The 19,931-nt window shown below is 41.2% G+C and overlaps 3 protein-coding genes across 5 annotated transcripts in view; all 3 read right to left on the bottom strand.

Annotated features, from left to right (window-relative positions):
• Nucleotides 1-1,793, bottom strand: part of LOC134304192 (complement C3-like) — a 30,415-nt gene extending 28,622 nt beyond the window's left edge. Inside the window, exon 1 of one of the 2 annotated variants that reach the window (XR_010007778.1) lies at nucleotides 1,697-1,793. Coding sequence is in view for 1 of the 2 variants with exons in the window: in XM_062989777.1 (XP_062845847.1) it covers nucleotides 1,697-1,770 (74 nt within the window). In the remaining variant the exon portion in view is untranslated. The remainder of the gene's footprint in view (nucleotides 1-1,696) is intronic. The other variant, XM_062989777.1, reaches the window with a different exon arrangement.
• A 275-nt stretch (nucleotides 1,794-2,068) lies between these two features.
• Nucleotides 2,069-9,934, bottom strand: yju2b (YJU2 splicing factor homolog B). 2 transcript variants are annotated; one of them, XM_062989778.1, is made up of 11 exons: nucleotides 9,871-9,934; nucleotides 9,505-9,607; nucleotides 8,391-8,425; nucleotides 8,025-8,078; nucleotides 7,709-7,791; nucleotides 7,377-7,432; nucleotides 6,759-6,819; nucleotides 6,141-6,283; nucleotides 5,709-5,881; nucleotides 5,027-5,165; nucleotides 2,069-4,017 (listed from the first exon to the last, which is right to left on the bottom strand). In XM_062989778.1, the coding sequence occupies exons 3-11, from the start codon at nucleotides 8,391-8,393 to the stop codon at nucleotides 3,563-3,565; spliced, it is 1,167 nt and encodes a 388-aa protein (XP_062845848.1). In that variant the 5' UTR covers nucleotides 8,394-8,425; nucleotides 9,505-9,607; nucleotides 9,871-9,934; the 3' UTR covers nucleotides 2,069-3,562. The 2 variants fall into 2 exon arrangements, with proteins under 2 accessions (XP_062845848.1, XP_062845849.1); XM_062989779.1 differs by lacking the exons at nucleotides 8,391-8,425; nucleotides 9,871-9,934 and having other exon boundaries at nucleotides 9,505-9,535.
• A 5,733-nt stretch (nucleotides 9,935-15,667) lies between these two features.
• mcrip2 (MAPK regulated corepressor interacting protein 2) lies at nucleotides 15,668-19,455 on the bottom strand. Its single transcript, XM_062989560.1, has 5 exons — nucleotides 19,105-19,455; nucleotides 17,372-17,444; nucleotides 16,469-16,602; nucleotides 16,131-16,232; nucleotides 15,668-15,987 (listed from the first exon to the last, which is right to left on the bottom strand). The coding sequence occupies exons 1-5, from the start codon at nucleotides 19,154-19,156 to the stop codon at nucleotides 15,917-15,919; spliced, it is 432 nt and encodes a 143-aa protein (XP_062845630.1). The 5' UTR covers nucleotides 19,157-19,455; the 3' UTR covers nucleotides 15,668-15,916.
• Nucleotides 19,456-19,931: the final 476 nt, after the last annotated feature.

Below are 19,931 nucleotides of genomic sequence, written 5' to 3'. Positions count from 1 at the left end.
TTCTTGGTTTGTGGTTGTTTAAGGATAAGTTCATGGCGATATTAGTTAGTTTTTTTTACTTGCTTTGGTTGGACAATGTTGTAAAATGCAATGCTCCTGACCAGTAGGGGCGCACTTTATAATTGTAGCTTTTAGCACTGCAACAAGACCACGAGCAAAGCAAGAATTAGACGGTTTAATACACAGACCTAATACAAATAATGGAGAGAATCTGATGTTTGTATAACGAGTCGTTTTTAAATGTTTCATTAGAAACAATGGAGAGTTTTCTGCTGGAGCTGTTTGGCTCTAATAAAGTGCGCCCCTAGTGGTAGGGAGCATTTTAGTGTGAGCCACCAGTTTACCTCAAATGCAGCGTTTTTATAATGTATTTCGTTTCAGTTTATGCAGAGTTTTATGCTGTATTACTGATAATGTAATTGTGTTTCTCCATTAATTCTGTTGTGTTCTTTTTTATTTGCTTTGTGATGTGACTCAACAGGCCACCATACTAAACAAGCACGAGGTTCACAATCACAGAAAACCAAATCTTAATTTATATTTGATTTGTCACTTATGTACAAATAAAAAATTGATGATTTTAGTGGAAATGAAAAAATGTATTAAGAAATGTTAGTACTTACAGTCTATACCATGGAAAAGATACAGACTCAGTTTATTGTTGTGCAAAAATAACTGATAATAGGAATTTCATTCTAATAATCAGAAATAATTATTTAAAACTGGTTCACGCTCTAAACATAACCATTAGTTATAATAACAAGATACAATTACTATTTTTAATTATTGATGGTAAATTCAAACAATTCGTTACAAATACAAAACAAACTACTTTGAATGATGGGATGTTAATCTTGGAAATTGCTCCACATTGTTTTTTTTTGTGTTATTTACTGATTTATTTACTGATTGTCTGCATTGAACATAAACTTTAATAAAAAAATGTAGAATCTACAATTTGTGTGCTTCATTTATTTTTCTTTATTTATTATTAGCTTTATCAGCTGCCCTTCATAAAGTTTCAATAAATCTACTGGTTCCAAAAGATTTACAGACAGAAGCTTCATTTATTTTGTATCATGACATAATACAAAAATACTGATTATAATTTACTACATCTGGTGATTTCTCGGTGTTCAATGTCGGAAAGAAAATTCAAATTGTCCAAATGGTCGATGTAACTAAAGAACCCAAAATACACACAAAATGAATAAATCAATAAATAAATCAATAAAAGATCCGTCATAAACCGGAAGCTGCCGAAATTCAGGTGACAGTTTACATGAGGCCGGCAGAGGTCGCCAGAGTGCAAGGGAGTTTGAGCATGCGCAAACAAAAAGATTCGAAAAAACTATTTTAAGGTTAAACGTGTCTCAGTTATACACTGAAAACGGCTAATATGCATGTATATGTATGTAAACGTTTGACTGCAACTGTACATATCACAAACTTTTGTAAAAATGCTTAGGGACAGAAAATGATTCATGCTGTTGTTGCATTGACCCAATTTATGAATTACGTTCTTTACTTCAGCTTCCACCACCATTACTTAAATTTTATAAAAATAACAATTCCTTTTCAATCTGTAATAATTATAGGTATGAACTTCAATGAAAAAAAGACTAAATGGCTGAAATAACTCAAACATTAATATAATAATTTAATGAAGAAGGTGCAGAACAGAGCACTTACTCACCTTTTTCGTTCACTTCTCAGGTAAACGAGGTGGAACATGGACATGGTCCATAAGAACAGATTTACAAGACGCATCCTTAAACAGAAGACACTACACACTAAAATTACCTCAGATCTGAACTAACAGAGGAACACTCACTCCCCTCCACCCCTAAAACTATTGCTCAAACATCAGTCAATAATGTAGCACTGCAACCTGTATTCTACTGCAAAGAAATGTAACCCAATATTTCAAAATATAATTGCTGGGATTTATTTCTATTTAGCCAGGTTCACAGTCAGCTTTCCTATTCCTCCCAAAGCTGGATGGGGTTGAGGTCAGGGCTCTGTAAAGGCAGAAATAATAATATCTGAAATAATGAAATGACAAGTGTTCCACCCTCAAATTAACATATTTTAATGCACCAGTCTAACAATTTACAAACATGTTAAATGGAATCAACTGGCATTGAAAAATAAGACCAACCCCTTATTATGAGCTTTAATGTTTTGCAACACATTACCACATCTAACAGCTGTGTAAGAACACTACGGATTAGATGCAATTTTAATTCTTTCTTAAGAATAAAAAAGCTTATCTGCTTGTGAGGTCCATCACTACAGCTGATGGAGTATTATACAGATTTGAAGAACCACAGCTTTATTCGGTCCACAAAAAAGTGAATCATCTGTAAAGCTACAGCCACTCAGTCAGGTAAAACCAAGAAGAAAAAAGAGAACTGTTTACAACTGGCTACCTCTGACTGAATTAGAAAAGTCAGTGTCTAACAAAATGAGATGTTTATTGTCTATCCATATCCAAGATGTTGATATACATAGAAAAAATTAGCAAAGCATAACAAAAAACAATCAGAGAGTTGTGTGCTCTGATAGAATAATAAACATTACAGCATTAGCCAAATATTAGTACTCAGTGTAAAATATGATGCTGGTAGCATTACCATGCTATTTAGCAGGATGGAATGGCAGTCATGTCAGGTCTAATGGGATAGTAAATAGTGTACAGTACTGAAATGTCTTTGATAAAAGTATGCTACTGTATTCCTCAAGGATTTACCTATGAGGCAGGTTTAAGCACACCTGAGCCACAGCAAGAGATTATTATTAAATTTAGCTTATTGTAAAGGGTTCACCTTTTTCCCCCACTGAATTTCTGTGTGTGTTTAATGGAGGTTGTATTTACTGTGTGCTGATGGTACAAAGGTCGATCAGTGTTCTGTAAACACATCACATGTCCCAGCAGATTCACATTCTATGATCTCAGAGTCTCCAGATTTACAGTGAAACAGTGATCCTAACTTACGCCTGTAGTATCACATGCAGAAGCGACACAGGTTTTTCTGAAACACAATATATGTGGAGTGAGATAGACATTTTACAGTATTTTCCCCTTTTATCTATTCATCTTCAATTTTCTACTTTTTTAACCTTAAAGTCCATCCACTGTCTGCACAACACCCGCACATAATTTTACATTAAGCGTGGGGGTGGTGCAAACGGCGGATGAATCACAAAAAGTAATTGGACATAACTACATTGGTACAGAAATGGAAAAAACAAAATGTTCAGTCCTTTTTTTCAGATAGGTTGTTAAACATCTTTGCTACTGTAGCTGTGGTCTACTAACATTTGCAGAACTGATAGAGCCGTTTGGGTCGTGCAGTGTTCAGTGTTCAGATGTAGCCACTATTGCTCCGTCTGGTTCTTGTACTAAACTCGGGTACCAGGGTGCACCCAAACTGTACCCACAAGCCACACATGCCCAAACAGACTCATGTCCTGTGTAGGACAGTATCATTTTTAGAATATAAGACCTGTAAACAATTTTCATCCGAGTTTTTCATTTTTCTAAAGTTTCTAGAATTTCTCACTGTCCTGAATCAGAACCAGAATCGCTGTAATCTGCTACCAGTGACTTTGCAGTGCAGGAGTCAGTTCCAGCATCCCCCATCCCACAGTGCATCTCTGCACCCCGCTCTGTTTCCATGTGCTCTGTGCTCAGTGTGGCCGTGTTATATTTATGATTGGTGGATGGTTCTGAATCACTGTGCTGTGGGGTGTTTTTTGGCATGGAACATAGAGTCAAACTAGCACAGTCGGGTACCCTGGGCCCGCCGTCAGACCTCCTGCGTACCAGAGAGTTGGTGCTGGTTGGTGTTGTGTTGAGTGCTTTGGCAGCAGCAGCATCTCTGCCCTTCAGTCCCAGTTTCTGCAGGAGAGATCCCACAGCACCCCCTGACGGAGTAGAAGAGGAACAGGGAGAGGAGAACCAGGATCGAGACGAGATCTGCTGCCTTTTGATCACCTGTTGGCCATCGTACGCTGAGGAGGCACAGAGACAGACAGACATGGTACCATGCTTACCTCAGACTGTTCCCTTTAAAACCAACTAAGTCCACACAAGTATGTTTCTTTATTCATTATTAATTCTTGGTTCTGTCTAGAATTTAGACCACATCTGAAGGCACGGGTGATACAACTGGCTATTTTGCTAGCTCACCACTGCTGACATTAATCTGGTAGTATCTGCTGGCCAGGCATCTAGACATACATAACTTGCTATGGGGATGGGGTAAATGTTGCCAAATGCTGAAATGGATTGGGTGTGTGTGGTGGTAAGGAATGGTAGAGTTTCTCCACACAGCCATGGCACAACCAACTGCCGTTGTCTAGTTGCTTTTGTCCAGCATTATCGGTAAAATATTGTGGAGCAAGTAGCGTGGTCCTCTGTACCTGATAAGACTGTTCAAATGCACCGGTGTGAAAGTGTGGCCAATGGCTTCAAGTACTATTCTGCAGCCCTGTATGAGTGTAAAGCAAACAGCAGAGGGCGCCAAACTGTACAGGAGAATTAATTACGTCAAAACTGAGACAATAAAACAGGGAAATGGCTTTATTAATTTTTGCATAATAAAACTAGTCCTGTTTATATAAATTGTCTAAGCCTATACATTAATTATCTAAGTTGGTGTCTGTATATTGTTGGCCCAGCAGATTTTCAAAAAAATCCACAACAAGCAGAAAGAAACAACTTCATAAATGTTTGTTGGACAATGAAGTGTGTTTTAGTGGGTTTGTGTGGTTGTAGTACTACTGTGGCAAGCACTTGTTCACCACCACACTCTCAGACTGCTAGGTGACTTGTGTTAGAAGGGACCAAAAGATTGGTGACCCGCCCTGCTTCCTACTGCATACCTGGGCAGCTGCCTCAGTTTAGAGGATTCTAATAAGACATGGAGCTCATAGGGCAGATTATTTAGACGCTCTATTTATACCACATTACCACATTCGTCCGCCATATAATAAATGAAATAAAACAGTAGTTGCTCACACTCTGGGCTCTGAAAGGTGAGAAGTGAAGCCAGTTTTTTATCTTCTTCTTTCTCTGGTAACAGAGGGATGGACAGATTCATCCTCTTTCTCACAGCGTTATCCTTTTCTTCTTCTTCAATCATCACTTTCTTTTCATCCTAAAGTGCAGAATCAATCAAAAAATAATCAGAAATGTTCAACATCCAAAGATCCAAAACCAACCAGTACAGAGCAGAACAGCCAGCAATTTATTTTTCATGAACCTGAAAAAGTGAACATAATCAGCTCCGCTGTTCAAATCTGTATATCAATAATCACATTGATATAAGTATAAGTACACAAATCCTCCATTTGCAGTCTCTATGTGACCAAATGTGTGTGGACAATTGACCAAAAAACTTGTTGGACATACTGGTTCATAAACAGTAATTGCCTCCAAAACAACCTGTTCATTAGAATATAAAGACAAATATTTTGTACAGCAGGTAATTTTATATGAGGATTTGGAAACATTTATTGTGGGAAATGGCAGGATGATGTTTTAATACAAAACTATTTGTGAGGTGATAATTGGTGTTTGTATAAGATCTTATTTGCAGGTAAATGTATAAAATAATGGTGTATATAAGGTTAATAACCTAAACGTTCTTTGGTGAGGTTAAAAGAACACACCTCTGAAGCACCAGTGCAGGTTAACTCACCCTAAACTTTTTTCGGAGAGTGCTGTTGAGCTGAAAGTCATCCTTCCAGCCTGCCTGCTGTTCCTGCAGTTCAGACAGAGTGGGAATAGCTGCTCTGAGTTTCTCCTTATCCTTCCCACCATGATCCAGTTTATACATCGCATCCGTCTCCAACTTCTCCTTCTCAGTGCGCTCTGTGTGACCATGAGAGACCATGATACATGCAAGATCACTGCGTTACAAATAAACATGGCACATATTCAAACAATACATATTGTATTAATGTTATCCTAAACTCTGTACTCAGAACCCATGTCTCCATGGTGTTGGACTGAGATATGTGCCATTTATATTTCACAAAACACTGATTATATAGTATGTCTTTTAAGTATTTCGTATTGAAATATTTATTATGAACCCTCACAAATGATTGCATAAACGCAGTGTGTGTACCTGTGGTGAGTATCTGTTCATTTTCGGCCATGTTCCATCTCTCTTCTTTACGTTGGGCACCACTCACAATGATGTAGTCACAGGTAGCAGGGTCAGTCTGCATCTCAATGTAATTTACACATAGGTGGCACTTCATCCTGAACCTAAAAGAATGTATACACACGCACACATATTTTATTCTAGTTAAAGTAAAATGTGGCCAGGTGATTGCTGTGATAGTTCAGGTGGTTGCTGTGATAGTTCAGGTGGTTGCTGTGATAGTTCAGGTGGTTGCTGTGATAGTTTCTGTAATGCCATATCTACTGTATTCTTTGCTGCAACCAAACCATCCAAGTGTGTGAGGAGCAGCTATTGTAGAGTTTTTCTAATGTTCTAGGAATTCAAAATCTTTATGACCCCACCACAATCCTATGCTGTGGGTTTTTCCGATGTTAGAGAATGTTGATGATGTTTTAGTTAAAATATGTGTTGCATGACAGTTGCAGTATGAAGAACTGCACTGGTCTGATGTGCTACTCTACCACCACAGTAAGCATCACTGATCATAGAGTTTGTGTCACTTCAGTTGGGATTTTACAAACATACATGTGATCATGAGTGAAGTGTAGTGCGAGTTACCTGTATATAGGTGTGGTGTAGTAATTTCCTACTTTCTTTTTCTCTGCATTGTATCGAACGCCTAAAATCAAAAGAACAGTGTAAAATGAAATCATGGGTTTCAGCTACATGGTGTGGTTCTGAAGATAAAAAGGCTAATGTTGCTAACAGATAAGTTTATAGGTAGGTACCAGTTTCAGTCACTGTACAAAAACAACCCAAAACCGTAATATTACCCTTGTTAAAAGTCATTAGCCCTTAACTGTTATATTACTATTCATATAACATTTCTTTTTTTATTCTACAGAGCTTGTAAAATCATAACTGGCTTTGTCCAATGAATTAAACTGATTTATTAATTATTTTTGCTGAACTGGTGGATTAATTAACAAATGTATACAACACCTATATAACGTATGTGAAAATGTAACAGCCTGCTTAATTACCTAAATACCCTTAGTTTAATAGCATGTTTTGTTTAATGATTATTAAGTGTGACTAATTTGCAAGAGAGGCAATTGGAAATGGGGCATTTACTTTTTTACAGCTCTGTAAATCCTTACATCATATTAATCTAAAGTTTTGAACACTGTAACTTATGAAAATGTACAGAAGGACATGATTCATCTGTCATCTTACCCATGCCTATGTGATTCTTACAGCCATCACACCAGATATTGTAGGGCATCTCAAACCTGCAACAAATAGTAAATCTGTGAAGAATAAACACTGCATAAATATGTTTTGTACCTGTTCAGTTCCTCTAAAACAGAAGCAGAAAAAGTGACAATGACGACAACAACAATACTGTGCACAATAATGCACTTTGTACAACAGATGTTTCCAACCATGTTTTATGATGAATCAGTCTGAAACACATAAAGTGCAGTTTGTGTGTGTGTGTATGGAAGTGTCTGTACGGGAGTTTGTGTGTGTACGTGTGTGTATAGGAGTATGTGTGCACATGTTACCTGATAATGAGAATACCCTGTGAGAGTTTTCGAGCTCTCTCCCGCAGTGGGTGACTGTTCCTGTATCCATTGATGGAGCGATGCTGTAAATCAAAGCAATTAAACAATAAATCTCATATGTACACAACATATGACTGGTTAACGTTATAAAAACAACAAACTTTCTTTGATTTAGTCAATGAAGAATAGTGTAAAAAATACTGATATTTCTACTGATAAAAAAAAAACATGTGAGTGTTAGGGTTAGACATAAAAAAATATGACATAAAACTATTTAAATGTTCCTACAAAACTATTTTAATAATCCATGACTTACCTTGACTGGATCAAAATCTGGAGGGTAGTACTTGTTCACTCCTTTTCTCTCTCCCTAAAACAAAGAAAAAGTTAAAACTATGTAAATTGGCTAAATGCTGTATATGTGGATTTTAAGTTGTTCTGAATGAAGTAGAAGTTAAAACAAATCAGATCAGATTAGCTGTTATTTTTAAGTGTATATAGATAGATCATTTTAGCCAGAAAAAAACAGATAACCCTAACCCACCAAAATTCCTAATATCTCTATCAGTGAGTAGTCTGTGAAAAACTGATGAAACAAAGAATCATAAAATATCCTGTATGGTGAAAATATGATGTATGCAGTAAATCTGTATCATATAGCTCAGCTCAAAAAGTTACTAACCATGGTTCAGTTTAATCAGATCAGTCCAATCAACTCTGCAATAAAAGCACAACAAAACTTGTGATGAGTGATTATTACAAGCAGGCTGTAAGATAACAATTAGTTGCTCAATGGTAGCTAAGTTGTTAAGGTTCTAAACTATTTATTGAAAGGTCATTAAATCAAGCTAGATCAAGGCCCACATCTGTCTCAACTCTCAACAACTTGTATTGTTCAGTAAATGCTCACAGTAGTATGTTGCCAAATGCAGTAAATGTTTAGAAGCTGCAGCACATAAATGAAACTTCTGCATTTCACCAAATGTATTAATTTCTTTACTGCATAAAGTGTCAGTTTGAGGTTTCATTTCTGATCTTAGCAAAGAGACCACTGTTTGTTCCATGTATATTGTAATATGTGCCATAAACTAGCCCTTGTTATATGGACACAATGAGTAGCTGGATTTGAATCGGGAATGATGAATCAGGAGGTTGAGATACAAATGACTTTTAATAGTATTAAAAAATGTTAAGCTCAACAGAAAGTCGTACTGTTTCATGCATTGTTATGTAAAAGTGACATTGTGTTTTTTCTTTGTAAAATAAAGAGGAGATGTTAGGATTAGAGGTTTGCTGCGTCAATAATTAGTTTATTAATTTGGATATAATGAAAAGTAATCAACTGTTTCTGTACGGAACACTGTGACCTGCATCGCTAATTAAATAAGCTTTTCTGTAAAAGAAAATATATAGAAATAAATAAAAAAAAAGGCACTGATGTCAAACTGAATAACGTAATTCCTATTTATTTAACATTAGCTTAGCACTTAAGCCTGTTTACAACATGAACCATCGTTTCCCACCTGTAATAGAGCATAACCCGCCTACTTGGCTACAATTGGTTAATACAACAAGCCGTCTGGCATGTGATTGGCTACTTCGATTTGATATACGTATCCAGAGCGTTGTAGTGTGCGGGGTTTTCGAAAACGGGTGGGGAAAAAACATGTAGCCAAGCCTATTTATACTCCGAGCTCTGACAATAAACTCACTTTGTGTTAAATGATATATATTAAAATGTTTTAATGCACTAAAGTGTGTATATATATATAAATAAATAAAATAAAATCAGTTACCAAGTACAGAATCTCGAAGTGAATTAGCCGCTCCTGCTATCCCGCAGTGCCGAGTTCTTATCAGTATCAGGCTTGTATACAGAACTCAAGGTTCCAGCACCGCCTGCTGGGCAGAAAAATAACCACAGCCCATTTAAGCTTACCGACTATTACAGTAGATTCAGCTTTAAGTTGACCAGGGTCGCGGTCGAAACTATATTGCAACACAGCAACAGACAGTTGTGCCAATTAATCACATCATCTCACGCACGCACACACACACACACGCACGCACACACGCACACGCGCACGCACACACACACACACACACACACACACACACACACACACACACACACACATTCACTCACTCACTCACTCATTTACTTGTAATAAACAGAGCTTGTTTATTATGTTAAATCCAGTCCAGGAAATTGTTGGTGAAAAGAGGCTGTGTTCCAATCCACATTACTGTGGTAAACAGTGTGCAGTGTTCATGTCTCTGTACATTTCTTTATATGTATTTTATAATATAAAAATGTTTTTATTTAAAACTGAGGATTCTGTGAAATTTTTTCTGTTTTTCTTTTGTTCTTGTGGTGCTAATTCAAATGTATTCTTTTTCATCATTTTCTTGCAGTATGTAAAATAATTAGTGTCAAAAAAGTTAAAAAAAAATGCTCGTGTTTATTTGTGTAAGTTTTTTTTTCCTGTTCTTGTACATTGCTGAGGGTTTTTAATCAGCTTATATTTTATTTATAAAAAGAGTTTTATTTTATTAGTAGTAGTTTTTGTTGTTTTAATTTTTGGTTTAGTCAGGTTTGTGGAATGAATGATTTAGTTGATGGTAATGCGTGAATGCAGTTGTCTCTGTATGTTAAATAAGAAGAGGGTTTGTGTGTTGATGACAATTATAGTTGAATAAAAACTGCCGTTCGTGGCTTCGCGGGATGGTCCGTTAGCACAGTAGAGTTCTGCGGTGTTGAGTATTCCGAGTTCGAATCTTGGCTCTGCTGATGTACTGGTCAACTGGGCGCCCCCTAGCAGGGGGGTGCTCCCCTGCTGGGGTTATCAAAACTGAAAGGTTGATTGTTTAAACAGAGGAGTGCACTTTGGCAGTTGAATAGATATTTATGTAATATTTACGATAACAATCTATATAAATTGAATGGATAAACATGAAGAGGAACAGTATGAGGGTGTCGGGTCGGGTTCAGTGGTGTGAATGGTCCGTGACTGATTAGAATATGTGATGAAGTGAGGCATATGTGTATGCACCAGTGGTGTATAGTAACGAAGTAATAATACTTCGTTACAGTACTTAAGTAGTTTTGACTGCAAACTTATAAAGACACGTCCATTATTTTTAAAAACTCACCTACAGACAGATATTTCCTCAGATAACTTCTGTATTAGACCGGCAGAGGAGAGATTCATGGTGCTGAGGAACATGCAGCACGTCTTTAACCCTTTAATGCTCTTAACAAGAACTCAACTTATCCAACTGATTATTAATGATTTTTCAGCTGTTGGCTTCAAGTTAGAAATGGTGTTCTCTTAAAGTAAGAATACCAATGTTTTTTTAGTTTAACACATGCCATACAGTGAGTAGATACAGCCCAAAAAAGATTATTTAAATACAGCTTATTTCACTCAAATATTTTGATTTAAATTAATGGTTGAACAGATCATTAAAGGGATAAAAGTGTCACACGTTTTGTTAAACTCTCTTGAGTTTTGCTTTAGATTAATTATGCCAAAATTATTTTTTTGTTATTGAATATTGAAATATATTACCCAAATACAAAAATGGGACAGTATAGAAAATGCAGTGTTTCTTACATTTACATCGACTCACATTCTAAAAACGTTGGAACAGGAACATTTAGGGCTAGTAATAAGTAAAAAAAAAAAAACTAAATAATGTCATGATTTTAAACAGGTGATGTCAACAGTTGATTATGATCATGAATTGGCACAAAGCATGTTCAGATGAAAGGAAGAAAGCAGGTTAATTGTTAAGGTGGTGTTGTCGTGGATCTTTTGTTAGAATCGATCCGAATTTATCAGGAGGCAAGGTGACGTTCTTTAAAAGTTTTATTCAGAAAAGGTTGGTTCGTCTTCCAGGTCACAAGCAGCTGCGTTCTGGAGCCTCTCCGTCTAAGTGAAGAATCCCGTAGAGCGCGCAGTTGTTATTTATAGTTTACCACCCCCCCCTCCTAGTGGCCAGGTGTAGTACTACTCCATATAAGGTATGCCTTTTGTTCCAGGCTTCCACTCAGCCAATTCTAACCGGTTTTATGCCACACAACTCCAATCACATTCCTTGAATACCAAAATGTTTTAGACCAATATTGTAATGCCCAATAATAATTTAGATTATAACAATTCCCCCTTTGAATGCAAAACATTGCATTCACTTCAACAAAGAGCTTCAGAAGGCTATAATTACATAATCAAAGCTTACTTGGACCTTTCAGCAACCGGATAGGAAAGAAATTCAAAATTTATAGTCCTTTAGAGACTTCACTATATGTGTTACATCTTCAAAGTAAGCTAAATTCCCTTATGTGTTGATGATGATATCTTTTTGTTGACAGGAAATCCATGGTCCCCCTTTTGATCTCAGTGATCTCCTTTTGGACAACTTGAACCATCACCAATCATGCAAGGATTACATTAATCAAATATGTGCCTATGTGTTTTGCAACTTAACATTACTATTTACTTAAACTATCAATATGTCCTTTACCCTATATATGTTGTATTGTAGCTAAATACACACAAAACATTAATTCACGACATTTTCTTCTATTCTTGCTTCTTGGGGTCCCCCTTTGGTGTCATCCATCGATCAGCAATCTAGACAGAAGAATATTGACAAACGAGACAGACAAACACTCAACATTGAAGTTAAGTCCAGTACTCCTGATCTTCCTCATTCTTTAAGTTTTCTTTTGGCCCATCGGTTTGCATGTAGAGTACAGTTTCCTGGACTTCGCCTGCTGCTGCCCCCTTTTGAATCACGGTGTTGATGAATCTCACAATCAGGGTCTTTATGCATGGCACACAACAACATCCACACACCACTAGGATAGCCAATCCCACACAAACTGCCATAGCCAATTGCATTATTACTCCTTTCCATGAGCCAAATAAATTCTCCATCCACTTAGTGAACCAATTTTCGATACCAGAGTTCTCTTTCCATTCCTTTGAGAGAGCCTTCAGCCCCTGCAAGGCTCTGGAAACAGTTCCATCTGGGGCAGTATTGTTGGGTATGAAGATGCAGCAGGTGGTTCCAATCATGTGACAGACACCTCCTTTATCTGCCAGCAACATATCTAGTGCCATTTTATTTTGAACAGTCATTAGTGAGGTTTTGTCCAATTGATCTCTAAGTCCTTCCACTGCCTGGACAGTGAAATTCACAAATCTCTGCTGGTTATAATACAAATAGTTAATCCAATCTACATATTTGTTTATTGTGGACCACCAGAAGAATACACTCTCAAAGCCTGCAGCAATCTGGTCTCTAGCCTTGAACTCATCAGGAACTCCTCTCGGCACTCCAATTCCATCTATCCAGACAGTTTTGTCAAAAGATCCTCCAGGCTTCACCTCTCTGGTCTGGCGGTGATGTCTCATCACATCTGCAGGGTCCTCCACGCCTTCTTGATGATAGATTCTGAAAGTCATAATCAAATACACCAAAGCGCACTCCCCTCTCCAGACACCAGACAGCCTTTTTCTGACCTTCATGTCCCCACATAACCACAAAAGGTCAGCTCTTGCAGATGTTTGATTGAACAGTTTGTAATCATTATATATGCCATCATCCCCTAAGGAAATTGTTTCATTGCACCAACCCCTAGGGAAATTGCCCCTGTGAATTATTTCACCAGTTTTGTCTGATTTAAAGCAAATATACTCACCTTTGTATGCCTTTACGCTAGTGGGAGTTGGTTGCTCCGTGATTGGGAATAGTTTACCCTGTTCTCTACAATTTGTGTCATTCCTGGGCTCATCGGTGAATAGAGAAGTCAGACACGTCAGGTTTTCCGATTTAACAGGGCGAGTAGCTAATGTGGGTTTTGCTGCCGCACATACAAAACAGTTTTTCACTCCCAGTTCCCCTATTGTGTACCTTATCCACTCCAGCCAAGTATTGGTCTCTTCATAACCTGTTTCAATAGCCAGCTGGTCCCTCCAAGTCAACTCTGCTCTTGCCACCACTACTACCTTTTCCCCATCATCTTTCATCGGTATATTTGCAGTGCTGGAATTCCCATATGGAATGGTTGCTACCTTGTTGTTCCCATCTTGCCTTATGGGTGGTACCTGTCGGGCTCTCCTGACTCTAGCTAGATTATCGTTATCTTGTTTTAGTTTTAGTGCTTGATCCCCCTTTGTACTGAGTGGGAATATGGAACCCACCAATAATATGGTCAATATTGCCAAAATGGTCATGGTAATGCATCCACATCCTGATCGTTTCAAAGCCTGATTAAACGGATCTGTTAGTGGACGAAAAGGCATTGTGTTAGTCAGGCAGTTAGTTCTCTATTCCCTATAGAAAATAGTAACCTTAGTGCCTGTGTCCTGTAGTAAAGCCTGCAAAATTGGTCGGACTGTACGCCAATCAAGTCCGTCCAGGCCACCACCCAATTTAGGAATGCCTAATTCAGGTACTTCTAAGGTTTTAAGTAAGTCGGCCAGGTGTTGCACAGCTAAGATGAAGTTCTGCAATGTTGGTTTGTCCTTTGAGTGAGTTTTAGTCACCAAATTAAACACTGTCACTCCCTTTTCACTGTGTATTGTGCATTTACCCACAGGAGCTGTTGTCAAGTCCTTCACTCCAAGCTGCTCTCCTATCTGTTTTGCAACTCCGGCTTCTGGAACAAGATCAGTACCAATACAATGGGCAATATACTTACCTCCTTCAGTGACTAAATTACCTGATCTCTCTTCCCACCAGCCTGAGTGTTTCTCTGGTAATTCTGTCTCGTGCCAGAAAAGGGGCAGATTCTTGCTCAGGTCTTCTCTGGTCTCTTCACAGGTTCTGCTTGGTGGATCTGCAGGGGTACAATGTGTGATGTGGTGCCACAGATTTCCTTTCTTACCCTTGACTTTCACAGCATGTGAGGTGACCTCTGTCACTTGCCACGGACCGGTCCACCTTGGGCTGTCCCACTTCCTTTTGTGAACCTTGGTTCTTACCCACTGTCCAACCTTTACCTTTGGTTCTGGCTCCTTCTTCTTGTCCTTGGGCCTAACCTGTTGATTAATGCTGGAAATAAGCTTGGTTAAGGCTTTCATGTAGCTGTCCAATTCTTCATCCCACAAATCCAGTGCCTTGTTCACCACCCTGTCTCTAGGTGGCCCTGACATGGGTCTGCCAGTTAACAATTGATGTGGGGAGAATCACACACCTGATTTCGATCACGTGACCACGGGGATCATCTGATTGGCTGGATGGTGTTCAGGTGGGCGGTTTAGGGCGTGGACCCGCACCACGGGCTTATGTCAAAATACACGAGCTTAACGATTATTGTCAAACCATCGACGTCAACAAACACACCCACTGCTATCACCCATGTCAACAAACACACCCACCAGCATCACTCATGTCAACAAACACACCCACTGCTATCACCCATGTCAACATACACACCCACCAGTATCACCCATGTCAACATACACACCCACCAGCATCACTGATATTATTATTGTTATTGTTATAAATCCTATGATCCATAAACTGTGATGGTATTTTTTTCATGAGGTGTATTTTATTCCTATATCATTTCACACTGTGTATTTTTTATTATCAAATATTACATTATTTTCCCCATTAGTTTCCCCACGACCGACACTGAATGATCGAACGTAAACGCCTCGCTGAAGACCTAGCACTAAAGGATAGTGTACAAGCCTCCACACATCCCACTGACCCTGGCCATCAACATCTGTGCTGACTGACCGATTGACCGGGGCCCTGGAGAGCCGCTCGTCCTGTCGACGTGGAGCTCCATGACGGGACTGGAGCCGGTTTAGGACGCTGGATCCGTTTGAACCGTGTTCTAGGTGTTTTACATCTCCTCGTGTAGATCTTAATGCACGTAACGAACGTTTGTGTAGGATCTAAAAGTGGCCGTGTGAGCACTCATCACATCACACGTCGTTCTGAAAACACATTTATTGTTTTTTTTTTTTTGATTTTTTTAACACATTTTTTTAATCAAACACAAGCCAGCAAACCAAACTAATAAACCACAAACGCACATCGAACGCGTCTCGTTATTCGGCGCCGCAGAACGGTTCGGTGGTTGCGGTGCGGTCCCGACTCGGCCCGAGTCTCCTTCCACTCGATTTCGCACCCGTCCCGGTCGTCCCCCGCCGCCGCGGACCGCCCCTCCGTGCGCCGCGGACGTCACGACGGGTTCACCACGGTGGCCAGGAAGCGCTGCGCCCACCACTCCTCCAGGTCGATCGGCACAAAGTCTGTAGAGAGAAGAACGACATGTTGGTGAATTTGGAGAATTAAAAGCTCACTAGGGCATCGGTGGCGACGCTGCACGGCGAGAGATTAGCACGTACGTGCCCGAACCATGACGGTACGCCGACGGTCGGCCGGTGGTACTCACTCTTCATGCCGGGGCTGGGATTCCTCTCGGCGTACTGCACTGGACGTTTAGCGTTCTCCGGCTGCTCGCCGTCACCCAGCTTCTGCTCCACCTCCTGCCACGCTGCGCGCACACACACACACACACACGGTGTTATTAATAAAGCATTTTTAAAGACAGCATCACACTACATGAATAGGATCTAGGATCAGATTCATTATACTGGCCATCGCATTAACGTGCACGAGCTGGTGGGCGAGGGTTTTGGTGTTTTAGACCACGTCGCCTACCAAAGACCCCACGGGTTTGGATCGGCTGGACCGACGACCCCCTGGACCCGCTCCCTCTAACGTTCTCACCTTCGTAGACGAAGTGGACGTTCTCCTCGTGCGCCGGCGTGAACCCTTCGGCTGCGTTCTCCTCTTTGGGCGAGGTGGATCTGAGGAGGCGCTTCGCGTTTAGCCGCTGGAAGACGATTTTCGGGGCGGGCGAGCTAGAAGACACGAAAAATACACTTCGGTCGTCAAGAAACACCTTTCGGCATCGACACACCTGACACACACTAGCAGCACTCTACACACACACACACCTGCCACCAGGTGAGGGACAGTGGGTGACCATGTCTCACACACGCACACACACACACACAACGTGGGCTCGAGAGATCTGTCCAAAATGTTGGAGAAGCCCTGCAGGAGTGATAGCACATCGTAGGGCCGCGTTCACGACACGTGTGTGAGATCCTGCTGGCGCTATCACGAGGGGGTGATCTGAGATTTAGGCTAGTGTTGTTACCCTCGTGAGGAAGTTCTCGTTCCTTAACATGGTGAGAACCGGAAGCCTGATCGCCTTCTCGACGAGGGTTTCAATAACACTGGAGGAATGTGAGGAGGAGCTACCAGATTCTTACTGAAAAGAGCTGCACACACACACACACACACACACACACTCTACTGTACACACACAACTCTACACACACACTAATAAACACTATGCATACACTATTACACACACACACTATTACACACACACACTACTATACACAAACACACACTTTATGATTATACACACACACTTTTATGTACACACCATTACACACACGCTCTAGCTAAAGTTCAACTGTAGAATTTTTTACTTTGGTCTGGTTGAATTTGACCTCCAACAGGATGAAAAGTCCAGGGACACTGTACTTATTTTTGGTGTGTGTGTGTGCTTTCTGAAAGTAAAGCTCAGTGAGACACACAGAACCCCACCCTACTCACCTGGGATCTAACCAGTGGGTGCGTCTGTGTTTGGGGTCGGTGCTTTTACTCTCGACGGCCTGCTGCGTGGGACCTGCCAAAATAAACACGCGGAACAAACGACTGTTAATATAAACACTGTCGGATCAGGATCGCACACGACGACCGTGTTCACGCCGGGCGGGGCGGGCCGACGGCGCTCGGGGGCGCCCGGGTGACGCGGTGGTCCGTTACGCTAACCCTCTGCCTTTTGAACTTGGATCTCGGCGGTGCCGTCGGCTGGCTGGGCGACTACACAGACGTGATCGTCTACGTCTGATGAAGGAAGCGGGGAGTGATTTCTGATACCCTGCGAAGCCAGCCAGTGTTTCAGGTGAAACCGGACCCACTGCGACCCTGACCAGGATACAGCGGTCGATGAACATAACGGCGTGCGACCCTGAGTACACGGAGGAAACGCGCATGCAGACGGTGAGAACATGCCAAACTCTGTGTGTGTACAGACGGTGACAGGAGAAGAGCTGGGACCCTGAATCAGCGCTGCACTCGGCTTCTCCGACCTTCACCCATTCCTTCTGTCCCACAGGTTTACATAAACAACACAAGGCTGAAACCATGACGTCACATCACTTCGACATCTTAGATGGGGGGGGAAGGGGGGGGGGGGTTAGATTTAGGGGGGGCAAATCTACCTTTTTTTTGGGTGGGGGGGGGGCACATTCCTGCTACATCAATATAATGTTTAATATAACACAGTACATGTCAAGTGCAGAGTGGCATGTAAACGACAGGTCAGTTATAGTTCTAAATGAGTTTGATGGCATCATAGTTTAGTCATAGCCGATTCCCTGTTACGATCACGTGCTGTCCCGAGAAGGGACGCGGACTAGCACCTGCCCTCTCCGACGCCGCCGAGGTTACACCTGCATCGCCGGAGCGGCGTGGATTTTATTGTTTGACTCTGTTAAAACTGTGGTAACTTTATAGTGTGTTTTTGATTGTGCTGGGTCAGTAAGTCACACCGTAGACGTTCCGATTCACTAAGTTCGATCAGCTCTTTCTGTCCGTATATACAGTTCTGGTTTGACTTCGTTTCACCGGTTAAATATCTCGCCGAGGTCGTCAGGAAAACTATACACTGTACATTTACATTTACAGCATTTAATATATGCTTTTACAGTACTGTGACAGTATACCGTCTAAGCAATTGAGGGTTAAGGGCCTCACTCAAGGGCCCAACAGTGGCGACCTTGCAGTGGTGGGGCTTGAACCAGTGACCTCATGATTACTGATCCAGTACCTTAACCACTAAGCTACAGTTTGCACAATGGAACACACATTTACATTTTTGCCATTTATCCAAAACCACTTACAGTGCAAGTAATTGAGGGTTAAAGGCCTCGCTGAAGGGCCCAACAGTGACAGCTTGGCAGTGGTGGGGCTTGAACCAGCAACATTCTGATGACAAGTACCCTAACCGCTAGGCTACAACTGGCCTGTAGCTGAAACTGACTGGATGTCCGAACAGCAGCAACAAGAAGAACAGAACCCCATTAGAACTACTGAAACATGACACATGGCTGTACACAGTCAAGCAAGTTTTACCTTGACTTTACTTGTCAGGTGAGAACAAAAGCCACCTCGGTCTAAGTCCAGTTCTGGATGAAGCTTGCTTGACTGAGACAGACCGTGCCATGTGTTAACTTTGACCTCATAACCCCCGTGCTGTGGAGGACACATGTGGAGCGGCTCACCTGTCCGGCGCTGTGTGACCAGTTTGCTCGGGCCTCGGGTGATCGTGTACATCGTGGGAGTTGTGCGTCCTCTACACACCCCCACACCGAGCGGTTCGGTTCCACAGCTCGCTCTGGTACACTGAGGAACCCGGTCCCGGTCGCTGTTAGTCCGTCACTCCGCGATCTGAAGCCTGCGTGTGTTCTAGTTCGGATTTCGGGACCTGGTTTTGCGCGTGCGTGCGCGCTCCACACCAAACTTCCAATGACACACACACACACACACACACACACACACACACACACACACACACACACACACACACACACACACAGAGGGAAGGTCACCTGCACGTGAAGGCACGTCGCAACCCCCTGTGACGTCACTACACGCCCCCCGAAAACGGGCCGCGTCCCAAACAGCGATAACCTCAATGACGCGCACTCCACCGCGACTCCGGTCTAGCGATGAGTCGTTCGGAGTGAGTCGGTGACCCTATAATACAGCAGTAGTGCACTTATATAGGTATTATATAGAGATTTAGGACGGGTCCTCTTTCCTCTGAGCACGTGTTTACAACTGAAGCCGGATCAGTGTTGCCAGGTTTAAAATCCCCCAAATTCTTTCATGTAACAAGACTTTACTTAAACTCCAAAAACTGCACTCGTTTGCTTCTAATTGCTTAAAGATTAAGTTTAAGTCTGTATGAGCACCTCGGGAACTTCTGTCCTGCAGCAGAGTGCTCCCCAAATCCCCAATTCCAAGTGTCTGGTAGTTCTGTACAGGGTTTTGTCACAAATGTTGCTAATCTGGCAACCCTGCACTACACGCCTGGGTCAGTAGGTGA

The sequence above is a fragment of the Trichomycterus rosablanca genome, chromosome 27 (assembly GCF_030014385.1).
Source record: "Trichomycterus rosablanca isolate fTriRos1 chromosome 27, fTriRos1.hap1, whole genome shotgun sequence".
NCBI classification, from domain to species: domain Eukaryota; kingdom Metazoa; phylum Chordata; class Actinopteri; order Siluriformes; family Trichomycteridae; genus Trichomycterus; species Trichomycterus rosablanca.
This window is presented reverse-complemented; position numbering and strand designations above follow the sequence as displayed.

What these genes read in the sequence shown, in the direction of transcription:
- yju2b (XM_062989778.1), bottom strand. An exon ending in CTCTCCGAAAAAAGTTTAGG is followed by an intron (nt 5,166 to 5,708) that starts GTGAGTTAACCT and finishes TCTGCACTTTAG; the next exon opens with GATGAAAAGAAAGTGATGAT. An exon ending in CACCTTTCAGAGCCCAGAGT is followed by an intron (nt 4,018 to 5,026) that starts GTGAGCAACTAC and finishes GTGCCTCCTCAG; the next exon opens with CGTACGATGGCCAACAGGTG.
- mcrip2 (XM_062989560.1), bottom strand. Translation starts at nt 19,156, where the DNA reads ATGTACACGATCACCCGAGGCCCGAGCAAACTGGTCACACAGCGCCGG. An exon ending in ACCCACTGGTTAGATCCCAG is followed by an intron (nt 16,603 to 17,371) that starts GTGAGTAGGGTG and finishes CGTGTCTTCTAG; the next exon opens with CTCGCCCGCCCCGAAAATCG. An exon ending in CGTCCACTTCGTCTACGAAG is followed by an intron (nt 16,233 to 16,468) that starts GTGAGAACGTTA and finishes GTGTGCGCGCAG; the next exon opens with CGTGGCAGGAGGTGGAGCAG.